The 24,012-nt window shown below is 37.9% G+C and overlaps 1 protein-coding gene across 4 annotated transcripts in view; it reads left to right on the top strand.

The window, feature by feature from the left end:
• LOC126354364 (POU domain, class 6, transcription factor 2) overlaps positions 1-24,012 on the top strand; it is a 571,887-nt gene that overhangs the window by 540,484 nt on the left and 7,391 nt on the right. For 2 of the 4 annotated variants that reach the window (XM_050003945.1, XM_050003946.1), the window contains exons 9-12: positions 8,856-9,069; positions 11,165-11,345; positions 21,045-21,101; positions 23,172-23,255. In XM_050003945.1, the coding sequence (XP_049859902.1) occupies positions 8,856-9,069; positions 11,165-11,345; positions 21,045-21,101; positions 23,172-23,255 (536 nt within the window). The remainder of the gene's footprint in view (positions 1-8,855; positions 9,070-11,164; positions 11,346-21,044; positions 21,102-23,171; positions 23,256-24,012) is intronic. The other 2 variants (XM_050003947.1, XM_050003948.1) reach the window with 1 other exon arrangement.

Below are 24,012 nucleotides of genomic sequence, written 5' to 3' on the forward strand. Positions count from 1 at the left end.
TGAACCACTTCATTCATCTAGGATAAAAAGTATTTTTTATAATGTTAAAGGTGATTTAGGTGTCCAATAGCTGAGCATGTATCACATTCCATACGAATGTGGCATGTCTTACATGGGACAGAGCAGTCAAGGAGAGATGCAAGGAACATCAGTGACACACCTGAGTAAAACAACCATCTAAATGGCCAAGTTCTGCCTCAAACGTAATCATAAAATGAAATACGTTGAGATCAATATTGCGGTACAAATACCAAGTTTCTGGGACAGCATAACTCAAAATGGTTCAAATGGCTCTAAGCACTATGGGACTTAACATCTGAGGTCATCAGTCCCCTAGACTTAGAACTAATTAAACCTAACTAACCTAAGGACATCACACCCATCCATGCCCGAGGCAGGATTCGAACCTGCAACCGTAGCAGTCGACTGAAGTGACTAGAACTGCTCAGCCGCAACGGTTGGCAAAGCATAATTAAGTAGTCTATCAAAATTAAGCTTTCATAAAACCCAATAAATTGAGACAATAGTTCCAGTTTAAATAATGCTTAGTGTTAAAATCTCACTGAGAATGACACCAACCAGAGTTGGAAGATGCTGAGAGAATTTATGTTTCACAGAATACCCACGCTGACTCTGAAAATAGAACATCAAAGAATGTAGCAGGTGTCAGGAAATGAGCTCAGCTATAAATAGCAATGTGTGACCAACAGTAGTTCAAACTTGTGTGTAAAATGGAAACAACAACTCAGCAGGGCACCCTGAAGCACACTTTTCATCTCAAATGTGTTCCATTATGTTCAGCTCAGGAGTCTGGGCAGGCCACTCCATTTAAGGAATGTTATGTCCACTAACTATTGCCCACAGGTAATGATTTATGATTTGTGTCATGCGAACACAAAAAAATATTCTCTCTAAACTCTTCCTCTGCTGTATGCAGTTAAAAATGCTGTAAAGTGTGTCCATATCTTCATTTGGCATGGTCTTAGGTACAATAAGGGGAACACATCCTAACCATGAAACACACCCTTAATACTGTAACACTATCTTCTATGTATTTCACTGTTGGCACTACACATAATGGCAGGTAACTTTCTCTAGTAATTTGCCAAACACAAAAACTTCCAATGGATTGCCACACAGTAGAGCATGATTTGTCGCTACATATTACTCATTTCCAGTCATCCGCTGTCCAGTGGTATTGCTTCTTACACCATCTCAAAAATCACTTAGCATTAACTAAAGAAATTTGTAGCATATGGGGAACTGCTTGGTCACCATGTCCCATTATTTTTAACTTGCTATAAGCAGTTTTGTGCTAGTTGACTGCTGATAGCACTTTGGGACAGTTGGGTGATTCCTTTCACTGATTTAATGTGATTTTTTTTACAGCCAGTCTCTGCAATGCTCATCTCTGTTTGCCAAGTACATGAGGTCTGCCTGGTCTTGGTTTAGCTGTAATTGTTCCCTCACTTTTCAGATTCAGACTCACATCACCAACAGTTGACTTCGGCAGCTGTAGAAGGACAGAAATGTCTGTGGTTGACTTGTTGCTCAGGTGACATCAAATAACTAGTCTGCATTCAAAGTCACTGAGCCCTCTAACTCACTCTGCTTTTACTGTTTTTCTTCTGAGAGCACAATAGTCAGTGCCTCCTCTTTTAATACTTGTGGATCCACTTCTTATGACATCTAGTGGTCAATTCTACACTACCCAGGGGTGTCCAGACACTTTTAGTCAGATAGTGTACATTCCTAATGAGAATGGTTACCATGTCAGATGTTTCCATATCTATGTTTAATCATCCATCCATTTTTACAAGCAACAACAGTGCAAAATCAAGCAATGAAGTTATCACTTTGTTACAGAATTTTCATCATTCAAATTAATTTTTGCTGCTACACAACTTGTAGCAGCTCCACCTTAATACACAACTGTAAATTGAATAGTAAACTTAATAGTAAATATAAACAAGAATAATACCTGCAGAGGAAGTCAAGTCCTCAAAACTAGAACCATGCTATAATTGTTCTTCACAAGAAAGGAGACACTAAAGTTACAAAACACTGTAGACCCATTAGCCTTCACTCCATAATGTACAAGCATTTCACCAAATCATTACTCACTCTGTAGTACCCAGGTAATACATGAAAACTATTCAGGTAACACTAATATGGGTTTATTCACAAATCCCTGAACAATAATGGAAATAAGTTTCTCTTAACTCCACACATAACAAGGCAAAAGAATCATACAGAAGGTGCAATGTAAACAATACACAGAACATTTGATGTGAGTGGAACAAAACTAAATCAGTGAATCAGTGCTGCTCTGCATGTAAAGAGGCGAGTCACTGGTAGACAGTGCAGTGGAGACTCTTTGTGTGTGCACCTCCTACAGGCAGCGTCTAGTGGCCAGCCCACGCTGATACAGTGTCAATGGAATCAAGCCTAAACTCACATAGGCTTGAGAATTCTGTAACATACCTGCAGCACCTGTGTTGATCTGAAGCCAGAGCATTTTGCAAAAAAACACTTAACTTGATAAACAAAGTTGAAGTCAAAAGCATTGTAGCCACACAGTTTACTTCCATATCCTGAACAACCTTTGGTGAATGACACTTGAAGGCAATGCTGCCTTTCTTCTGGCAAGCATTACAAGTAGTCCAGCTTTTGGGGCATGCCAAATGTTCATGATGGACAAGACAGAAAGGACAATATAGAACCCACTGCATAAGAAACTTCAAAAGATTGTGCTATTTGCAAAACTTATGTCAATGCGGGTTTCAAAGAGTAAAGCCTATTGGCACCCTTCCTTGTTTGAAGCTAAACATATAATTGCACCACACGTGAGAGTATGCATAAGAGTCATTATGGGCATCAGTAATGAACTGACACTTACAGCTGTGGCTGTGAAGTTTGGCTGCCCAAGCCCTTTTTGACTGATTAGTTTTCTTGTGGCATCAGCAGAATACAACTCACGCTGCTGTGACATGCATTTGTTTGTGATACTAGTTGAACAATAAACTGCATATGTGATCAAAAGTAAGAGTTACTGGTTCTTGTAAAGGGGCAAGCTGGAACAGTACTTAATACACCTTAGGTGGAATAAAGCTTTGTACAAATTCAAGTCTATCAAACCAAAAGCCAAAAATACTGTCTGAGTCTTTCTTCATAGCTTCCCAATCCATGGCTGAATCATCACACAGAGGAAAAGTGGATGGATAGACTGACACAGTGGTGCCCTGTCTATTAATGAAAGCTTATAAGTGGTCGCATTGAAATAAGCTGTTGAATCAGGGCCAGTAGCATGATGTCTGTAATGACTAAACCTGATGAAACCACTCTTAAAGACTGCACACACGGAAACCAATCCAAACTGATCACCAATTATGTAGTATTCAAGTTAATATACAAAACTGACACAAATATGGCTTTATTCTTAAATCTCTGAATTATAAGAGATACACAGAACAACTGATGTGAGCAGTACAAGCTAAAAGAACATAGTGAGAGTTGAGTTGATGCTATTCCCTGTGTATACAGACACAGGTAGCTAGTAGACAGCTTGGCAGAGGCCATATGCATGCTTGCTACAGGTGGCCTCTAGTGGCCAGCCTGCACTGATACAGCTGGTGGCTGATTTAAATACACATGTGTGGCATCACTACAATTGGCACAATCACACTTGCATGCACTATAGCAGTATGCAGCAGGCTGCAATAGAAAAGACATTGAATTTTAATAAAGCAAATGAATGAACTGGCTTTATCTGAGTATCTAGCACAAGTGATAATTAGTAAGCCTTGAATGAATTTACATGATGCATGAATGAGTATGGATTACGACTTTGCCAAGCTGAAGAAGCTTTTCACTGGAATTGAACATAGTTTGTATGTACAGCTCTTGAGAAACCAGAAACTGATTAATCCTTTGTTACTATATATTAAGGATATGTACACCAATGCTATAAGTGCTTTAATGCTTCTTCAGTTTAGAGGAAAATTTAGAATTGAAAGTGGAGGAAAGCTGATACCAGTCTGCCAGACCTATTCAGAACAGTGCTAGAGAAAGTTTTCTAATTCCTAATCTGGAAAAAGAGAAGGAATATATATTAATGGAACTGACCTGAACAGCCCACATTTTGCTGTTTACATTGTACTATTTGCCCATAGTGAGTAAATAACAATTAATGAAGTAACATTAGAGCACAAGTTTAAAAGCACATCTTAAAATAAGGCTGAAGTGATTATTAATGAACATATAAAAATTGTGCAGATCAATAATGAAGTCATAGACCAAATTAACGAGTTTTTTTTATCTTGAGCAGTTAACAACAATTGGATGACATCTTGGGTTGTCGGGTGTTCTGCCGGATATCAGCGTCGTACTTGCACGATATGTTGGTCACGTAGCCTGTAACCTTTATCAGGTGCGACCTGAGACTGCTCCTCGAGTGGACCTGGTCCAGTATTTATGCCTATGGCCTTCTCCCTCCACCAACGGCTGCAGGCGCTTCCTCTGTGGTCCGCGCCCATTCCCTGCGACCTGCTGGAGCGTTGCTGATCTGTTTTCCATCCGCTGTGGTTCTAGGTGTTCCCTCTGTGGTCTGCACCCACCAGACCCGCTCCTGGGGGTTTCATCTATGGTCTGGGGTACCAAGCGTTCCCCCTGCGGTCCGCGCCTGCTCACCACGACCTGTTGGAGCGTTGCCGCTCCGTTTTTCGTCCGCTGCGGCTCTGGATGTTCCCTCTACGGTCCGCGCCCACCAGTCCCACTTCTGGGTGTTCCACCTTCCGTCTGGTGCGCCTGGCAGTCTGTCAGGGACTCGGTTTCCATCTCCATGTCTCTGGTTCTTCTGTTTGTGTAGTGTTGCAGCTGGCCCCGTTGCTCCTTTAACAATTCCAGAGCCGGATCCCAGGCTCTGCTTAGCTGGTACCCTGTGTCACTTCATAAGATCGTCAGCCATTTTTATTTCTATCGATTCTCTTATAACACTGTCCCAAAATCTGGGTGTTTGTGCTAGAATCTTGGTATCCCCATACTTCATGGCATGATCTAGTTCTAGAAAGTGTTCAGCAATGGCTGACTTAGTTACCTGTCTTAATCTAGTGTGCCTCTGATGTTCTTTGCACCTGATCTCCACAGTTCTTGTCGTCTGGACAATGTAGGACATGCCACATTGACAAGGTATATTGTAAATCCCTGGTTTTCGTAACCCCAGGTCGCCTTTGACACTCCCCAGTAGTCCCCCGATCTTGTTGGATGGACAGAAAACACACTTGATATTGTGTTTATGGAAGATCCTACTGATTTTGGCAGAAATAGAGCCAGCATAGGGCAGATATGCCACCTTCTTTGCTCCATCTGGGTCTTCTTCAGGAACCTGTGGTATAGTGGCTGGTTGGAGTGCCCTCTCAATTTGTCTGTCTGTGTATCCATTCTTGGAGAAAACTGTTTTGAGACGTTCTATCTCTATAGGTAGATTCTCTCGGTCTGACAGGGCACGTGCTCTGTGGACCAAAGTCTTCAGAACCCCATTCTTCTGTGCAGGGTGGTGACAGCTGCTGGCCTACAGATATAAATCAGTGTGTGTTGGTTTTCGGTACACACTGTGACCAATTGTTCCATCTGCTTTCCTCTGGACTAGTACATCCAGAAATGGCAGCTGGCCACTCTTCTCCAGTTCCATGGTGAACTTGATATTAGGGTGGCATGAGTAAAGATGTTCAAGAAACTCATTGAGCCTGTCCATCCCATGTGGCCAGGTCACGAAGGTGTCATCCACATACCTAAAGAAGCATGTGGGTTTAAATGTGGCTGTCTCCAATGCCCTCTCCTCAAAACTCTCCATAAACATGTTGGCAACCACAGGGGACAGTCGGCTGCCCATAGCTACACCTTCAGTTTGCTCGTAATATTGGTTTCTGTACAGGAAATACGTGGATGTCAGTGTATGACTGAACAGGTCCGACAGAGCACCGTCAAATTTCTCTGCAATCAGTTCTAGTGAGTCCTTCAGTGGGACCCTGGTGAACAGCGATACCACATCAAAACTAACCATGATGTCCGAATCTGTGATGTGCAGTTGCTTGAGGCGTTGCAGGAAATCTTCTGAGTTGCGGATGTGGTGAATACGTTTCCCCACATACGGAGACAGGAGACCTTTCAAGTACTTGGCTGTTGTGTATGTAGGTGTCCCAATATTACTGACAATTGGACGTAGGGGCACGCCCTCCTTGTGTATTTTGGGCAGACCATACAGTCTAGGTGGCACTGGCGCTTTTTCCCGTAGTTGTCTGATGATCTTATCGGGCATCCCTGTTTCCTTCAAGAGAGCACTAGTCTTCTTGGCCACCTTGTCCGTGGGGTCACACTCTAGAATTCTGTATGCAGAGTCCTCCAGAAGTTCGCATACTTCCTCATTATAATCCACCTGCTGCAAGATGACAGTGGAGTTCCCTTTGTCTGCTGGCAATACCACAATGCTGTTGTCTTCCCGGAGTTTCTTGAGTGCAAGCCTCTCCTCGGTTGTGATGTTCGATTTCAGTGGCCTAGCCTTGGTGAGGGCCCTGCAGGTCTCTCGGTGGACTTCCTCTGCCACATTAGGTGGAAGTGTGGCTGCAGCTTGCTCTACTGCACTGACGAAACCTGAAATGGGTACGTTTCTAGGGTTCGTAGCAAAGTTGAGACCCTTGCTGAGTAACTTTAAGGTTGCATCATCAAGCTGTATGCCACTCAGATTCGTCACAGTGCGTGTCTCTTCCATCTGCTGTGCTTTCTTACTCATGCGGTCAAACTTTGCAGATTGGCAAGATGAGGCATTCCTTCTAGTACACTCAGCTAAAGACCAGGAGGCACTGTCTACCCAATCCCAATCTTCTCTTGTTAAGGAGGCTGCCATGTACAGATGAATGTGTAACAGCTCCCTGGCCACAACATCTAACCTGTGGCGCATATCTCGAATCCTCTCTCTCACCAGTGCCATGCTGGCTCTGCGTTTTTTCTTGTTTGCCACTCTGGAGTTGATATGATGTTTAATTCTGGCAAATACTGGTACTACTTCCCCATCTCAACACCTCAGCAAAAATCTGAGTGAACTCAGCATCTTCCCCTTCTTCTGCTGAAGCTTGTCAAGCTTCTTGATATTCTGATACATCTCCTCCCCGTAGAGACTTTTGATGTAACTCTTCAGGCTTTCCTTGCGATCTAATGACATCATATCGTGCAAGTATGACGCTGATATCCGGCAGAACACCCGACAACCCAAGATGTCATTAGATCGCCGGGAAAGCCTGAAGAGTTACAACAATTGGATGGATATAAGAGAAATGCTGTAAACATAAAGAGTAAAAATGTCCTCAGGTATTTTCATTAAACTTACTATAGCTTTGAAGACTAAGCTTCTGATGTATCTCTTGACAATCAGAAGTATTACCAGTTCTAATTTGTACCAGTGAGACATGGACATTCCACGGAAATACCACTCAAATACTGAGGGCTGGTAATGTGGAGAGACATAGATGATGAAAATAACTGTGACAGACAATAACAAATGAATCATAAGCAGCATAGAGGTGGACAGGACATGTAGGTGAGTAAATCTATGATAGGTGGATAGAGAAAGTACTTGGCTTGATTCCAAGAGATAAGAAAAAACTGAGAAGAGATCTAAAGGTAGGTGAGTATATACCACTAGAAAACATTAAAGTTCAAAATAGATGTGTGTAGCTGAAGATCATGGAGAAGTTTGAGTAATCCTTTATAAGGCAGCAGAAGCCAAATAGCTGATGGTGATAATGGCTGTGGTTGTGGTGATAATGAAACTCCAATGGTACGACAGCAGACAATATATTACAATTTTATTGGTTATGAAAATGTACGTGAGAACAGCAGAAAATTATAAATGGAAGCGATGTTAATTTCAGAATGTAGTTAAGGATTTGTTGTTATAACTTACTGCTCAAAGATTTCAGATACTTGTAATGCCTTAAGTAAATTGGGGAAGCACCACAAAACGTCAGGTAGTAAACCAAGAGTGTACCCTTTGAGAGAACAGGGAAGGGAAACTGTACCACCTCTCACACCATGCACCAAAAATAAATCTTGTGAACTGAACTTACATCAAACTGTGTCAAACATAGAGACATATCAATTTGATATCAGTTTAAATGAAGTTGGGACATGAAGTGGATACTGACTAGTGCACCCAGAACTATTTGCCATGAAAACTTGTATCTGTTTTCTCATTCACCCCAGATGTAATATGAGTTGTCCCCCACCCCAATCTGAGAGCCTGGGTAAACTATAACAAGAATACAAAGTATTTATATGAAATATGGGTTTTAAGCAAATGATGAAGGAAACACAAGGGAGGGACATATTTTGGATTAATTTTGGAGAAGGCCACATGACTTCACTTACAAGACAGAAGTAGATGCTAGGTGGTGTATTGTACATTGTAACTGACGTTTGTGAAATGAATGGCATATCTATAGAGAAATTTACTACACAACACATACAAGAGCTCTTACCAAGGATGTTGACCACATTTGTTCCTATAGTTATTTTGAAACTGCAACAGTCTTGATTTCTCCTCTTACATTAAGATTTATGCTTGTCAAGAAATGTTAAAAGTCCACATCCTGGTTGCTACATTTTTCCATTTCAGCTAACATTTTGTGTCATGACAAAAATGTCAAACAGTTGAATGTTGTAGTTGTTGCCCATATTAATTTAGAATAGTGCAATGAATTTGATTGCATAATCCATCTATTATAAATATGATTCATTTTATATGTTTGCTTCCATAAATATCTTTCAGTTTTTTTATTGAACCCTTGTCTGTCTTTGTTAAGGTCTTGCAGGAGAAACATCATCATCACAATGGCATGATGAATGGTTCAGAAACATCAATGACTGTGATAAATCGATTAGCAGCTAATAACTCTGATATTACCATTACTACAACACCACAAATATCTAATCAGAGTCAGCACAAGAGTTCCACCAATGGCAACTCACAGCACAACAGGAGCAGTCCCACAACTGATTTCCTTGCTGATTCTCCAAGTAAGATTAATGTCTCATTAATTTTATTCTGATATGATGTTTTTGTGTTTCCTTTGTTCAGTTTTTATTTATGTTACTTTAACAGTGTAATTAACTACACTTTTTATAGAAATATGTAACTATAACACACACACACACACACACACACACACACACACACACACACAGAGAGAGAGAGAGAGAGAGAGAGAGAGAGAGAGAGAGTTATGTTCTCCCAATGTTGTGTAACTTAAGTATTGTCAGGGAAATCAGGTTTGCCGCTTTTTCAGTTAAAATGTCACCTAGTTATACTTCATATTTATTTAGGTAAATTGGGTGGATGCACTTTTAATAAGGAGAATAAATTTATTTTGTGTTCAATAGACTTCAGGGTTATCTGCTGGAACATTACTGCCCATAAAATGGCAGGTATATAAGGGCTGATAATCAAGACAGTTAGATAACAAACAAATGGTATAGCTAGATAAGAACACTTTGAATTTATTTCAATATTTTTGGGGGGTACTTGGTATGCTGCTATTAATCTGTAGACAAGGTTTTTGAAAATTTTTAAAGTAAAATACTTAACTGAAAATAGACAAATATGCAAAGTATATGAGGAACTCTCATTCCTCTCACCAATAAAATGTTATAAGCAATTGTAGTTTATAACACATATTTTAGATAGTCACACATTCATCAACAAATCTGAACCAAAAACATGGGAAGAAAAACTATATGTCACTAATGCAGATTTTATCCTATACACAATTCCATGGTGGCTGGCAAAGCAGGCTCACATGTGACATACAACTGTACATTTAATCCTTTATGACTGACTGGCCAGCCTGCTTATATCTCCATCTGATGATGGAGATATAAGCTTCAAAACTTAGCTGTGCAATACAAAAAGATACAGTATTTTCAACTACAGTGGATTTTGAATTTGATCAGCATGACCCTCAGTTGTTGAAGCTCTCAAAACCAGAGTTTGTGCTCACACACAATTGGTGTACCAGTAGATGGGAAGCATAGGTCACATATTAATACTTCTGATAATCCACACTCCACAGTCAAGTTGTATGTTCTCAGTCAATGGTCCTGCTATATTTTCTTATCTTAGTGTGAGTAAAGATCACACATTAAAAAGTCACACGTCTTTCATGGATCTTTGTTTCTGTGGTAGACACACTTTAATGGGGAGACACAAATAGTCACAATGAAGATATATAATTAATTTTACTTGTGTTAACAAAAGCATAAAAAAGATAACAAATATTAATTTATACTTTAATTCCTAGAAATGTGATTGATTATTATTACCAGTGTTAGAGAAATTTTCTTTCATTGTGTTTTACTACATGAATAATTTGTTTATGGCTGTCAAAATCTAGCTGATTATATGTCAAATTTCTGGTTCTGAAACCAGAGCAGTGTAAAAAACTAAAGTGGCAGTTTGCTTGTGTATACAAAGGACTTTTAAAAAGTAATGTTACTATAAAATCATTAATCAAAAACTTCTACCTACATACTGAACAGAATATAACCACATTATGATATCATGCTGTTAATGTCAAAAGAATTCCCTCCATTCTGGATGAAATGCTTGATGAGTAGAAAGGAAGCAACATATTAAATGCTTCATAAACCCTATGCTATTAAAAATTCAGAAGGGGCTATCCTAAGTACTGGTGATAGACATGTATTAAAGCACAAAAAACTCCTCTGGGGGCAGAGGAGGATACATTGGTGAATGTTAGAAAGGAGGGACAGATCATTCTGACACCAGAATGAGAGAACAGGTGGTAGTATTAACACATATTAATTTGGGTATCACATATTGATTGCATCATTATAAAAATATAATTTTAAAGACATAACTAGCTTTAATATAAATATATCCATTTTTACATAGGTAAAAAATGAGAACTTTTATATGTCATAACATATTAAGAACCAATGTCTTATACCTGAGACCATCAGTTCTGTGTATGCTGTAACCTCTTTCCTCACATGAGATAGAAAATGATTCTGTTTTCATTGATTGTATTTGCTAGTTATGATTAAATAATAAATTTTTGGATGATTGAATTTGCTTCAATGTCTGTGGTCATAGATCAACCAACAATCAATCAAACAAGTGGCAATGTCGTTGATGGCATTAACTTGGATGAAATCAAGGAATTTGCCAAGGCTTTCAAGCTGCGACGCCTTTCTCTGGGTCTTACTCAGACACAAGTGGGGCAAGCTCTCAGCATCACAGAAGGTCCAGCATACAGTCAGAGTGCCATTTGCAGGTTAGAGACTACACTCAGTTTTTCATTTCTAATGCATGATGTATTAGCAACCTCAGATTCTGTGGCCGATCAAAATATGTACATGATTCCTTAACCTCTACGCAGTGTAACTAGAATTTTATGGACGCAATATCACATTCATGATCCTCTCAAAATTCACTGTTCTGTGGAAACTGCAAATCATTAGTAAACACAATGAAAGGTTATGCAAAGCTATTGCCATAACCAGGTTTTTACTAGGAGGAGAATTTTGGCTGCCTGCAGTTCATGGATATTAAGCTAGCTGAAAATGGAACTGTACACCAAACAGAATATTGTTATGTCTTTTCTCTACAGTTGATGATGATCTGTTAATGACTCATATGAAATTCATGTAGAACAGAATAGTATGAAATATGAAACAGGGAAACACAGTACATGAAAAAACCATTTTCTCATATAGACTAGAAGTACTGCCTTATGGGAAGGCGGTGATCATTTTATAAATAAAATTCTTTTATTATGTTTTGCAGTGTTTGGTCACACAAACACTGTGATACCGTTTGTGCAACTTGAAGCTAAACAGTACTATAAATGACTTTCAACTATTTTCTTCACTACCAGAACATACATAAAACCTGATTCTTCCAGAGTTTCAAACAATTCCTTTCCTAAGTGAATTCCCTTATATTCCTAAATCTTTCCCACATCACTAGTGTTCTGAACATACTGCTGTAGTGCTGATTTCAAAATTTTGTCACACAATGCAAAACAGAATCATAATTTTATAACTGTGCTTAACTGCAAACACAGTTTAGGAAATCATGATATCACATTGTCCTCTGTAATATATCTCAAGTTTTATTATATGTTGTTGAAATCTTTAAAAGTTGTTAATTTACTCACAGGCTTAGGAGCCTGATGTTTGATGTAAGTAGGGCAAGACCTGATGCTAAACGGTCATTTCTAACAAAATTCCTGTTGAGTTGTGGTATTTAAACTGGTGCATCAGATTTCGCTTCTCTTAGAAATTTAAGAAATCCCCTCGATACGTTATGGTCATTTCCTTTATCTTTTGGAGTCCTCCAGTATCATATCAATTACACTATTTTCTGACAGTAGTTCACTCTGCCCACTGAATTAGCAAATGGACTTGAATGGTCATGTTATTACTGAAAAAGCATTGAGTGATATTCAGTTTACACAAGTCCAGAGCTCACGAGGCATGTCTGGTACTTTTCCATACCAGTGTCCAGTACAGTACATTATATCATGTCAGATTTATTTTTGCCTTAATGTTAAGGTACTGATTTTAAGATTGTATGTATCCTATGCATCCTGTGCATGCAAGGTTTGAGGAAACACAATACAATTGCCTTTTTCCACAGATAAGCTGATAACAGTTTTATGAACAGAACATTGTACATCTTTGTAAATGTGTGTTTTTGTGTGCAAGGAAAAGCAGAAGACAGAGAGAGAGAGAGAGAGAGAGAGAGAGAGAGAGAGAGAGATTAAAGAGGAAAGGTGTGAGTTGATATCAGAGTAGAAGCTTGAAAGTTAGTGCAATGTTCTGAGCTTTTAAGCATGCCTTTAAATCACCAAACATTCATTTGCAGGTGTGTTGTCTTCCTTTGTTTTTTGTTTCTGTCTTGTTTGTACCATGGAATTTAGACTGTCATAATATCAGTTTGACAAAGAGAACTTTTCTGAGGGACAATAACTAAAACTGCAGATCATTAGTAACTTTCATGTAACATTGTCAGCAAAAACAGATTATGAAGAGTGATTTAGAGTTCCAGATTAAAACTCTTTTGTGGTAAGACCTTCTCCATGTTCAGATGACTGCAGATATTTTTATCTATGTAGCAAGAGTTTATGGAGACCCATAGCACATGCTTTAAATTCTCCAAAGGCAAGGAATGACTGAAAAGCAGCCTGACAGTGCCTTTGCAGCATATGTCCAAATTGCAGTGCATATGTAAAGACATGTGGATGTGCATTATGGTTGAAGATGACAGTACAATCTCTCTCAGTATCTCCCTCATCCATGATTTATTACTGAATAATTTTATTAGTGCTATATGTTCTAAATTTTAGCATTTCCTATCCAAGAAGCCAATGTTTAAAATGCAGTCCACGTATACATACAAACGCATTCATAACTAATGAAAACACATTCTATAAACACACTCTATAACTCATTTTGAAAACAATGATGTACATCTGCATCCAAATTCTGCAAGGCACTCTAAAGTACATACAGAGGGGTCCAAAAAAATGTATCCACTGTTTAAAAGTCCATAACTGGCAAACTGACTGGTGGATTTGTCTCATCTCTGGTAGTGTAATAGTTTGTAGTTCCAGCAATCACCTCACAAGCATTGTATTGCGTTGTTTTGTTTTGTCAGATGCCAGTCACCAGATAGTCAGTGTTTTGTTCTTAGTTGCATCTAGTTACTCTAGTAAACATGGCTTGTGCAAGGCTTACATTTGATGAAAGGAAGCAGTTTTGGAGTGGTATTTTAAGTACAAAAACATTAATGAGGTTCAATGGCAAAAAGAGCCACCGACACGTTTAATGATTTGTCACATTCGAGACAAATTTGAAGCCGAAGGCTGCATTAAAGATGTGCACAAACAATAATCTGGATGACTTGTAACAGTAACAAGCCCAGCTAACTCCTGTCGTGTATAACAACAATTCACTTGCTCACCACAGAAGTCTGTGAGACAGTGCGCCCATCAAACTGGAGTGAGCCACTCATGAGTTCGGCCAATTTTGAAGACAGAAAAGTGGAAGTGCTACATCCCATGATTGCTACACAGAATGAATGAGGACGACACAGATCATAGAATGGAGTACTGCGAGTGGTTTACTAACATGGTGCGCAATGATGAAGTGTTTGCAGAGATGATTGTGTGGTCTGATGAGGCACAGTTCAAACTCAATGGTACAGTAAATTGCCACAATTGCATCTACTGGGCCACCAAAAATCCAAACAACCATGTAGACAAAGCTGTGAATTTGCCAGGAGTAAATGTGTGGTGTGGATTGTCTTACCAGGGCTTGATTGGGACATTCTTCTTTGATGGCACAGTTACTGGAGAGTTGTATCTTCAGAAGCTTCAGACATCCATTTTACCTGCCATCCGAAACTTGTATGGAGATGGAAGAGTTTAATTTGAACAAGATAGTGCCCCAGCCCACTATCAAAATCGTGTTAGGGCATATCTTGACGAAAATCTACCAGGAAATGGATAGGCCATAGAGGTGCTGTGGAGCATCTACCACATTCACCAGACCTATCTCCTCTGGACTTTTACCTGTGGGGAACACTAAAGGATGTGGTTTATTGACAAAAGCCATGTACACTGGATGAACTTCGAGAATCCATCGTACATTCATGTGCAAATATCCAACAGAACACGTTGCAGTCAGCAGTTCGTGCTGCAGTTTGGTGGCATCGTTTGTATGTGGATGTTAATAGTGACCATTTCGAACACCTGCAGTGATATCTTTAAGTTGGACTTTAAGCTACACTTTCACCAAAAATGAGACAACTCCATTAATTAATTTGCAAGTCATGGACTTGCTGGGGAATGAAATCACTCCTCTCGAACAGCAGTCCAGCATTTGAGCCAGTGTACCAATTTGTGTGATCAATGCAATGTAACAGTTGTTGCATGTTTCAACCATGTGCACCAATAAAAGTGATGAATATACTTTAATGTATTGACTTTTTGTCAACTGTGGAAATAAACCAGGAGCATTTTTGTGCAGTATTTTTTATAAGTTTGCACTGGGTTTTAGTGTAGATCATTTCCTTGGGCCTTTACATTGGCTATTTGTGGATGCTTCATCTTCATTGGCCATTGTTATCCACTGATGCAGTGAATTGAGAGATAAACAAATCTCCTTCAAAAGAAACATCTCCTCTCAAAGAAACTCCACTTTGAGCACTCAGAGATAGATTGAAGAGGAAGCCTACACCCATCAGTGCATAAAATTTATTGTTTGGGCTAAATTGGTGGGTATTGTTAAAATCTCCCATGAGAGCCTTCTTGTTAGGAAGTTGTGCAGTGAGCAGATAGCACATTATTCAGTTCACAAAGTCCCATCAACATCATCTTGATCTGTTTAATTCTGGAAAAATGAAACTCAGTATTAGAAATTGTAATTGGTGACTCAGTTTCAAGAGTCAATGCTGGTAAACATGATGGGGAGACCTTCAAGTGACCATTTTTGTGTTTTGTCCATTGGAAAAACGAATTCAGAAATAAATAAATTCACTTCAAATAAAGGTTAATTCACATGTTTAGATACATCTACTGTAGAAAATGCACTTTGTGTGCTCAGAGAAAGATTGAGAAAGACAGATGACAGTCATCTAACAAGAGGAAAGCAGGAAATGTGGGGGAAGGGAATGGTGTTCACTGTAAGTAGAGACATCAGCACAGTCACACCTAAAGAAGGTACGGCTATAAAAATAGACTGGCATAATGGGGTATGTGTTCCTAGGTTTTGTTTTTTTAAAGAATCTGTGGGAAATAGTCAAAGGTTTTATTGTGTAGGATATTGTTTGATCACAACAATGTAACAACTCAAAGTGCAGCCAAAACATAAATTTCTGGATGGTTCTGAAATATAGACACACTGAATCCCTCTCAGAGCCAATATCTGGTCACATCTGATTTATTTATGTTTCCAAAACTTAAGATAGCATCAAAAGGCAGTGTTTTAAGCCATTAGAAGCAATTGTGTGCGCTAGGAAGCATTCCTTGGAGGCATATATGTACGAAACACAGAAGCATAATTTTAGAAAATATTAAACAAAGTTTTAAAACAACAGAAGAAATTCAGATTATACCTTCAAAATTTTCAGAGTGAACCTCATACAGGCAATATTTGTATCTACATTGCTGGAAAAAAATCACAACACCAAAAGATAATAAATACAGAGTAATGAAATTTCAAGATCACATTTGTCTAATTAATGTAAGGGCAAGAAGATCTATAGGAAACGTGAAGTGCTGGTACATTAAAAATGAGTTTAACTGCCAGGATGCAGATGTGCATGAATTGTGTAGTACTGGTGCCAGATATCATTTTGTGGGATGGAGTTCCATGGCTGTTGCACTTGTTTGGTCAATACAGGGATGGTTAATGGTAGTTGTGGATGACACTGGAGTTGTCCTCCGATTATGTCCCATATGTGCTCAATTGGAGATAGATCTGGTGATCAAACAGGCCACTCATAGAGAATGTTGGTTTACAATAGCTGTGTGTGGGTGAGTGCTTTCCCGTTGGGAAACACTCCCTGGATTTCATCTGGGGTCAGTGCAAAGCATACTGCAGGTCATCTGGCTTGGGGCTTCCATGAAGTAACCTATTTGTAACAGTTCGTTGTGTCACTGTGGTGCCAAGCAGTGCTGGGATTGCTGCTGCAGATCCAGTACAGTACACCAGAGCTGTACATTGACCATAGTGGTCTCCCTCTTGGGAGTGCCGCACAGTCGTTTGGAGCCTGGTCTTCTTGTGGCCATACCTTTCCATGACCACCACTGCCAGCAATGATGTACAGTGGCTACATTCTTGCCAAGCCTTTCTGCAATATCACAGAAGGAACATCCAGCTTCTCATAGCCTTAATACGTGACATTGTTCAAATGCTGTGAGATCCTTATAATGGTGTCTTTGTTGCTTTAAAGGCATTTTTGACTAGCATCAAATCACCAAGTCCCATCTCAGAGATAAACTAATACTCATGACCATTACAGTGTGTATGTAAATCAAACCTGATTTACATCCTCATAGTGGCCCTACTAGCACCAGTCTAATGTGACTGGTGTGAAATTTGAATAGTCATCATCTTTCAGTAGTAGAAAAATACCTACCAATTTTTGTTCATGTCCCACAATTCCTTCTTGGTGCTGCAGGTTTTTTCTTTCTTTTTTTGTCAGGGTATATACATTTAAATAATTTGGAAGATATTCAGAGCTCCTGATAAACCCAAATGGAGAAAAGGAAATCATGTGGCTTAAATGCCAATCTGAAATAAAATAATGAAATGTGAAAGAATTAAAGAGACTTAAAACTATGCAATGATACAGTTATGAGAAGGGTAATGTACAGACTACATTGTTTTGATGAAGCTGATGTTGTGTAATTCAAATTTCTATTTTGGCCACCTATGTTTTAAGTCTTTTTTTTTTTCTTTAGAAGTTATCCAGTTCTAGAAGAAGACACTAATTTTGAATAGTTCTTATACCTTTATCTTTTTCATCTAACTCTGGAACTTTTCAGTTGCTCTTCTACATCTTTTGGCTATCTTCACTTAAATCATTAGTCTGTTCAGAATGGTCCTTTCATACCATTGTAAAATATGTTTTGGGCACAGCGAAAAAAAGAAAAAAAATTGTTATATTACCATAAGTGCATAGGTAACATCACATTTGTCCATTTGCTCTTAAAAACTTGTGGATCTTTGCTTGCTTCCATTATCAGTAGTGCACATTGGTGATAACATTTTATGATCACTTATGTAAGTGTGTCTCTTTGAACCTCACATTCTTGCAGCTATAATAGATTTTATTATTACATTCAGATACACTGTTAATGTTCTTTCAATAAAATGTGGTCTGAAATCTCAAATCATTCAATATGAATCAGGCAGGTCTAGTTACCAGAATAAATTTTCACTGTGCACTTGAGTTTGTGATGTTATGATACTTCCTGGTAGATTTAAACTGTGTGCTGGATTGGTACATGAATCTGGGACCTTTGATTTTCCGGGTAAGAGCTCTGACAACTGAGTATGACTCACAACCCATCCTCACAGCTTTACTTCAACCGGTACCAGTTTGGAAGGTAAGAGATGAGGTACTGGCGGAAGTAAAGCTGAGAACATGGATCTTGAGCTGTACTTAGGTAGTTCAGTTGGTTGAGCACATGCCCTCGAAAGGCAAAGGTCCCAGGTTGGAGACCCAGTCTGGCACACAGTTTTAATCTGTCCAGAAGTTTTATATTTATCATCATGAAATTGGTGCCATACATGTAACCAGGCAAAGTCTTCACATATTAATCTTTTGGTACAAAGGTGTTATTAGCATATGTCGAGAATTTGTACCAATTGATGTTGCTAGCCCTATTTATTTTTGTTCATTTTGGTTTTTATTCATAAGATCTTTCTACAGCCTGCTGCTAATATTTGCCTAATGCACTAGCAAATAGTACAGCATTCATTTAATTTCAGTTGTAGTATTCCTTTTATTTCATCTGTAACACAATGTTTTTCTGCCATTTTGGAACACACTTCTCTGTTTGATAATAACCTATACAAACAACTTCTTAATAGTAATTGGGAACTGTGTAGAAATTAATGTAAATTGTTCCATGAAATTACAGCTATTTATGTTTCCTTTTTTTTTTTTTCTTATTCTAATCTATCCGCCACATACCACCATACGGTGGCTTGCAGAGTATGTATGTAGACATTCACAACCATCTTCTAAATGTCTGAAGATTACTGACTCAACTGCAGCGAGAGAGAGGGAGAGAGAGAGAGAGAGAGAGAGAGAGAGAGAGAGAGAGAGCATTAAACTGAATGGTGGGCAGCCACATTACGTAAATTGAAGGAATGATAGGATGATTTAAATACTGCTCATTCCTATCCACATTGTAAGGAAAAGATAAATTGCTACTTACCACGAAGATCTCACTGTAAGTTGAAGACAGGAACAATTACAAGACACATATTAGCTTCTGACCATAGTCTTCATCACACACACACACACACACACACACACACACACACACACACACACACACAGTCATTCATACTGTCAAGTGCACCTCATGCACACATGATCCTCATCTGTGGCAGCTCAGACCAAATGCTCATTCTGGTCCAAACTGCTGGAGATGATGCTTCCTTGTGTGATTGAATGTGTGTATATTTCTCTTTCTTTTTCTGATGAAGGCTAATATGTAAGTGTCTTTTAGTTGTGTCTGTCTGCAACTTAATGTCTCATCTTTATGGTAAGTAGCTGTCTCTTTTTTCCTTATGTTGTTGATATTCCAACCAGGAGTTTCCATTGTTTGATAATTCTTGTCCATCATACTCATAAATAAGTAAAAAGCTTTCATGATAGCTTCCATAACATCTGTGTGAATTTTATCATACACACAAGAGTGATATAAACCACATCTTTATAATCATTTCCAATTTGCTTCTGTTATTTGTAAATATAGATGAAAGAAGTTCTTATCCATTACACTTTGTAAACAAGAATGGATGTACTGTATAATTTATAGTAGTATCAACAATTATGAAAATGATAGATTTCTACTCACTGTAGAGGTGACACATTGAGTTGCAGACAGGCATAATGAAAAGATTATTACACACTGAGCTTTTGCACAAAGTGTCCTTCAGAAAAGAAAGGGAAACACGTGCACATTCACACAGACACACCTCATGCACCTATGACTGCTGTTGTACGTGCATGAGATGTGTGTGCTTGTGTGAGCTTATGTGTTTTCCCTTTTTTTCTGAAGAAGGCTTTGGCTGAAAGTTCAGTGTGTAATAATATTTTTATTGAGCCTGTCTGAAACTCAATGTGCCTCATCTTTATGATGAGTAGCAATCTATCCTTTTCATAATTGTTGGTGTTCTGACCAGGCCTTTACATATTTATGGTAAGATAGAAATAATGTCAGGTTTGTTGGTGCTTTCTTGTCTCTCAATTGTATGTTTCATTAACTGTAAAGAGATAGAAAAAATTAATTTATTTCATAAACATCATTACATTTTGTATGAAAAGTATGGGGCTACAAGTTTTTTGAAGAGGGTTTGTCAAGTTTTGCATTGTTAGTGGTAGCGTGCACATACTGCTGTAAGTGAACTAAATCTCAAAGCTAAGAAACACAAAAGATTGTTTTATATTAAAATACTAAGCACAGCAGTTCAAGCCAACACTACTAATGTTTCCCAAAGGTAAGCATCTTCCTTTAAGCAAATACCTCTAAAGGTTCAATTTTTGTGGTATCTCTGTTGACAGAATATGACATTGATGAAATAAATTAAATTAAAAAGCAATACTGAGCTAAAGAAGTACTCAGTGTTCGTGAAATTTCAAAGAATACGTCATTTAATTTCAATACTCATTTATATGCTTTATGAAGGGCTGGAACTTACTGAATGTATCACGAAAATTATTTCTAGTGCATCTGGTAATGGGCTGCGAAAGTTGGAAAGTGAGAGCATTTCTTTTTATTTTGCCTGTAAATGAGAAATGTTAAGAGAACTCAATCATGATTTGCGTATCTTTAAAAATGACCATTATGAAATTATTCCAACTCCATTGAAGGAAAGCTTTTGGGCACAAAAGAAGAGATCTAAAATCTGATCTTAGTTATTCGAACCAAAATCGGAAAGCAACTAGTATTTATAGGTGACTGCTGAATTAATGTAATGTGTTTCTGGAGATTAGTACTGTCTCTTTAGCAACACACTAACATGCAAGATGTATAAACTTTCATTCTTATTAATACAGATTTTCTTGGTAAGTCTGCCAGATGTCACATTCCTCCCACGTTACCATATAATTGTGTCTGCAGTTTTACAAGAAGTTAATAATATTAGTATGGCATGTGTTGTGGCAAAAAGTTAAAGCAAGTGGCAATAAAGTTCTCAGTAAGTGTGTTTTACTCTGTCCCCAGTGCCCTGGCCACTCAGATGTACTGTGCTGCACACCTTGCGTCACAGCAACAGGCTATGTACGTGTTATTCTCATACGTTTGGTTATCTTCTTTACTTCTACTGCACCTAACATATCTTACTGTTTCAGCCTAATCCCTTTCACAAATAAATTAAAACTTACAGCACGCAAACTTCAAACAACTTAAGCGTAATCTTCACAACAAAGTGGATTACGTTTTTGTTGGAAAAGCCAATACCCCTCCACTCACTTTTGTTTTGATGTTTGTTATTTTTTGGAATGCTGTTTCATATGATGTGCCTGTTAATAACAGACTGGAAAGAGGAAAATTATTTAGACAATAAAATTTCACAGTCCATTACATTGTGATGGTTGCAAGGGATTTAGCATTGGATTTTTAAACATTATATAAAATTAAATTTCCTAAGATTTTTGACACATCATTTGATTTATGTTTATTTCATCAGTGAGCCAGGGCATTGGCATTAGTGAATATTTTTTTCAGGGTTGCCAACATTATTATTGAGTAAAATGGAGATTCTGTGCACTACAACAGTAACTTTACTTGTTCAGTTGATCAGCAATATTTCAGTAGAATTTACAGTCAGCTTTAATAAACATGACAGTTATGAGACTGAAATTGCTTGGCAACCCTGGATGTTAATTTTATGCATGTAGTATGAGTCTAGTTGTTCTGTAAATTGGTGCATGTCAAATAATTTATACAATCTTCTTGCCTGGCCTCTGAGTAACCATTTCAGCTTAACTCCTTTTTAGTGCTTCTTATAACTGCATGTTGCTTTCATAATATAAGTGATTTTGCTACCTGTAATCAGAATTATTTTCTTTATGTTTTTATAAATTAGATGTGCATGTATTTGCTAGAATTTAGTTTGCTATGTGGCTTTTTTTACTTGATATCAGTCAATTATTAAGAGCATATTTATAAGAACAATTATTTTATTTTATTTACACTGATTTATGGTAATGCAGGAACAGACTGCAGTAATGATTCTTTATTATATTGTAGGGAACCAGATTAATTGCAAACGACAGCACAGAATACATACAATTTTAAAAGAGCCTATTTTAGAGAAAATTAATGAGCTATGAAGATCTATATCTGACAAAGACATTTGTTTCTCTAGGTGTCAATTTACACAGTGCTTTCCTTTTTCCCTCCAAGCAGATGCAATATACTATACATATGTATCATGTAACTGTTTTGATGAAAAGCTGATTCAACTAAAAATGCTTTTATCTAATATTCCCATGCACTAATTACATTTCATCATGAGTAATTATTTGAACAAATTGCATTTACCTTCATTTGACCTACAACATATTTTTAATGAAATGTAATACATTCAAACTCAGCTAAAATTTAAGATCAGTCATGATAGTTTTTGATAAGGAGAGCATACAACAAAGCACTGTACCTGTGAGAACTGTGCTTCGAATGATTAATTTTTGTTTACAGAGAAATGAGCAACTACATTTTAAGACAAAAACATTTCATAAACTGTAACCACGGCATAAAAGAAGAACTGAGTTAGATAGCCACCTTAACAAATGTGGCTTCCCTGAAAACATTCCAGGGTGATGGTTGGTTGAGCAATGTTACAGTTCATCTCTTCTCCCTCGCCGATCAAAACTGGTCAATTACACAATCTCTAAGAGTCTGCAACTGAAAAAAAGTTAATCTAAGAGTAGAAATAAGCATATAATATGACACTATTACTCAAATCTTTTACACCTTCAATAACAACAGAATACCATTAACTTTGGATAAATAGTCACAAACAACATTTAAGTACACGGAGTATAACTGAAAAGTTGTTTAGCTTTCATACTAAGGCAATCATTGGAGCTTCTCTATAAAATGATCAATATGAGAACTTTACACAGATGCTAGAGAGGTTATTCTTTATGGTTATCAATATATAGTTTTCATTTTCATTGACATTAATATATAGAATTAATACAACTTACAAATGAATCTTGCTATTAGACTTACACCTTCCTGCATGAAATCCACTTAATTTGATGCATGTAAATAATACGGTTTTAATGAAATTGTCTATGAATGTAAATGATGGTATACTAACACAAAAAATTGCATTTGTAGGTTTGAGAAGCTAGACATAACTCCGAAGAGTGCACAGAAAATCAAACCTGTCTTAGAAATGTGGATGAAAGAAGCAGAGGAGAGGTAAGCTTTTCTCTTACACAAGTTGAATATAAGTAAAATACTTTTTGAAATAGGAATTACACTACAACTAGATAAAAATTTGGAATAGTTCTTTGGTCTAAAAGTCATTTCTTAATTACAGTTGTTATCCTGGACATTTTCTCCAACTTAATCACAGGGTGCCTCAGTGCCTTTCATGCTGGTATGCTTCAGTAAAAACTTCTCAGTTTACAAGCTGTGTCACTTTGAATAAAACACTTGATCTTTTCTTAGCTGTCTGCTCTATCATCATCATTATCAGTTATAGTCACTGACTGCCACAGCTGGCACAGTATTCTGCATATATAGCTACAATAGCAACTTCCTGGAGAAGGCCGAAGTGATGCATGTGCAGAAGGCAAGTTGGGTACTCACAGTAGCTCTGTCCTCCCATGGGACTCAGTGATATCACTTGGTATGAGGGGCTGGCGTCACATATGAAACTTTCACTCCTTCGGCCCTACAAGTGCCAAGGCTCCATGTTTTTTTTGCATGATATCCAAAGCCCCATTTCCTGCGCTAATAAGTGTGTTCACTTGGTCTCTATTACAATTTTCACTTACTTTATAACAGAAACCCAGTAGGAAGATGTTGGAGCCAAAACTCTCATCTTTCCAAATTGTATTTTATGTCCATTTTCTAGGCAATGTTCAGCCATGAACGACTTCTCAAGTTCTCTTTGTTTGATATATCATGAGTAATCTGCTCAGCAACACTGTGAATAGTTTGTTCTGTGTAA

This window comes from Schistocerca gregaria, chromosome 3 (assembly GCF_023897955.1).
Source record: "Schistocerca gregaria isolate iqSchGreg1 chromosome 3, iqSchGreg1.2, whole genome shotgun sequence".
Lineage (NCBI taxonomy): Eukaryota > Metazoa > Arthropoda > Insecta > Orthoptera > Acrididae > Schistocerca > Schistocerca gregaria.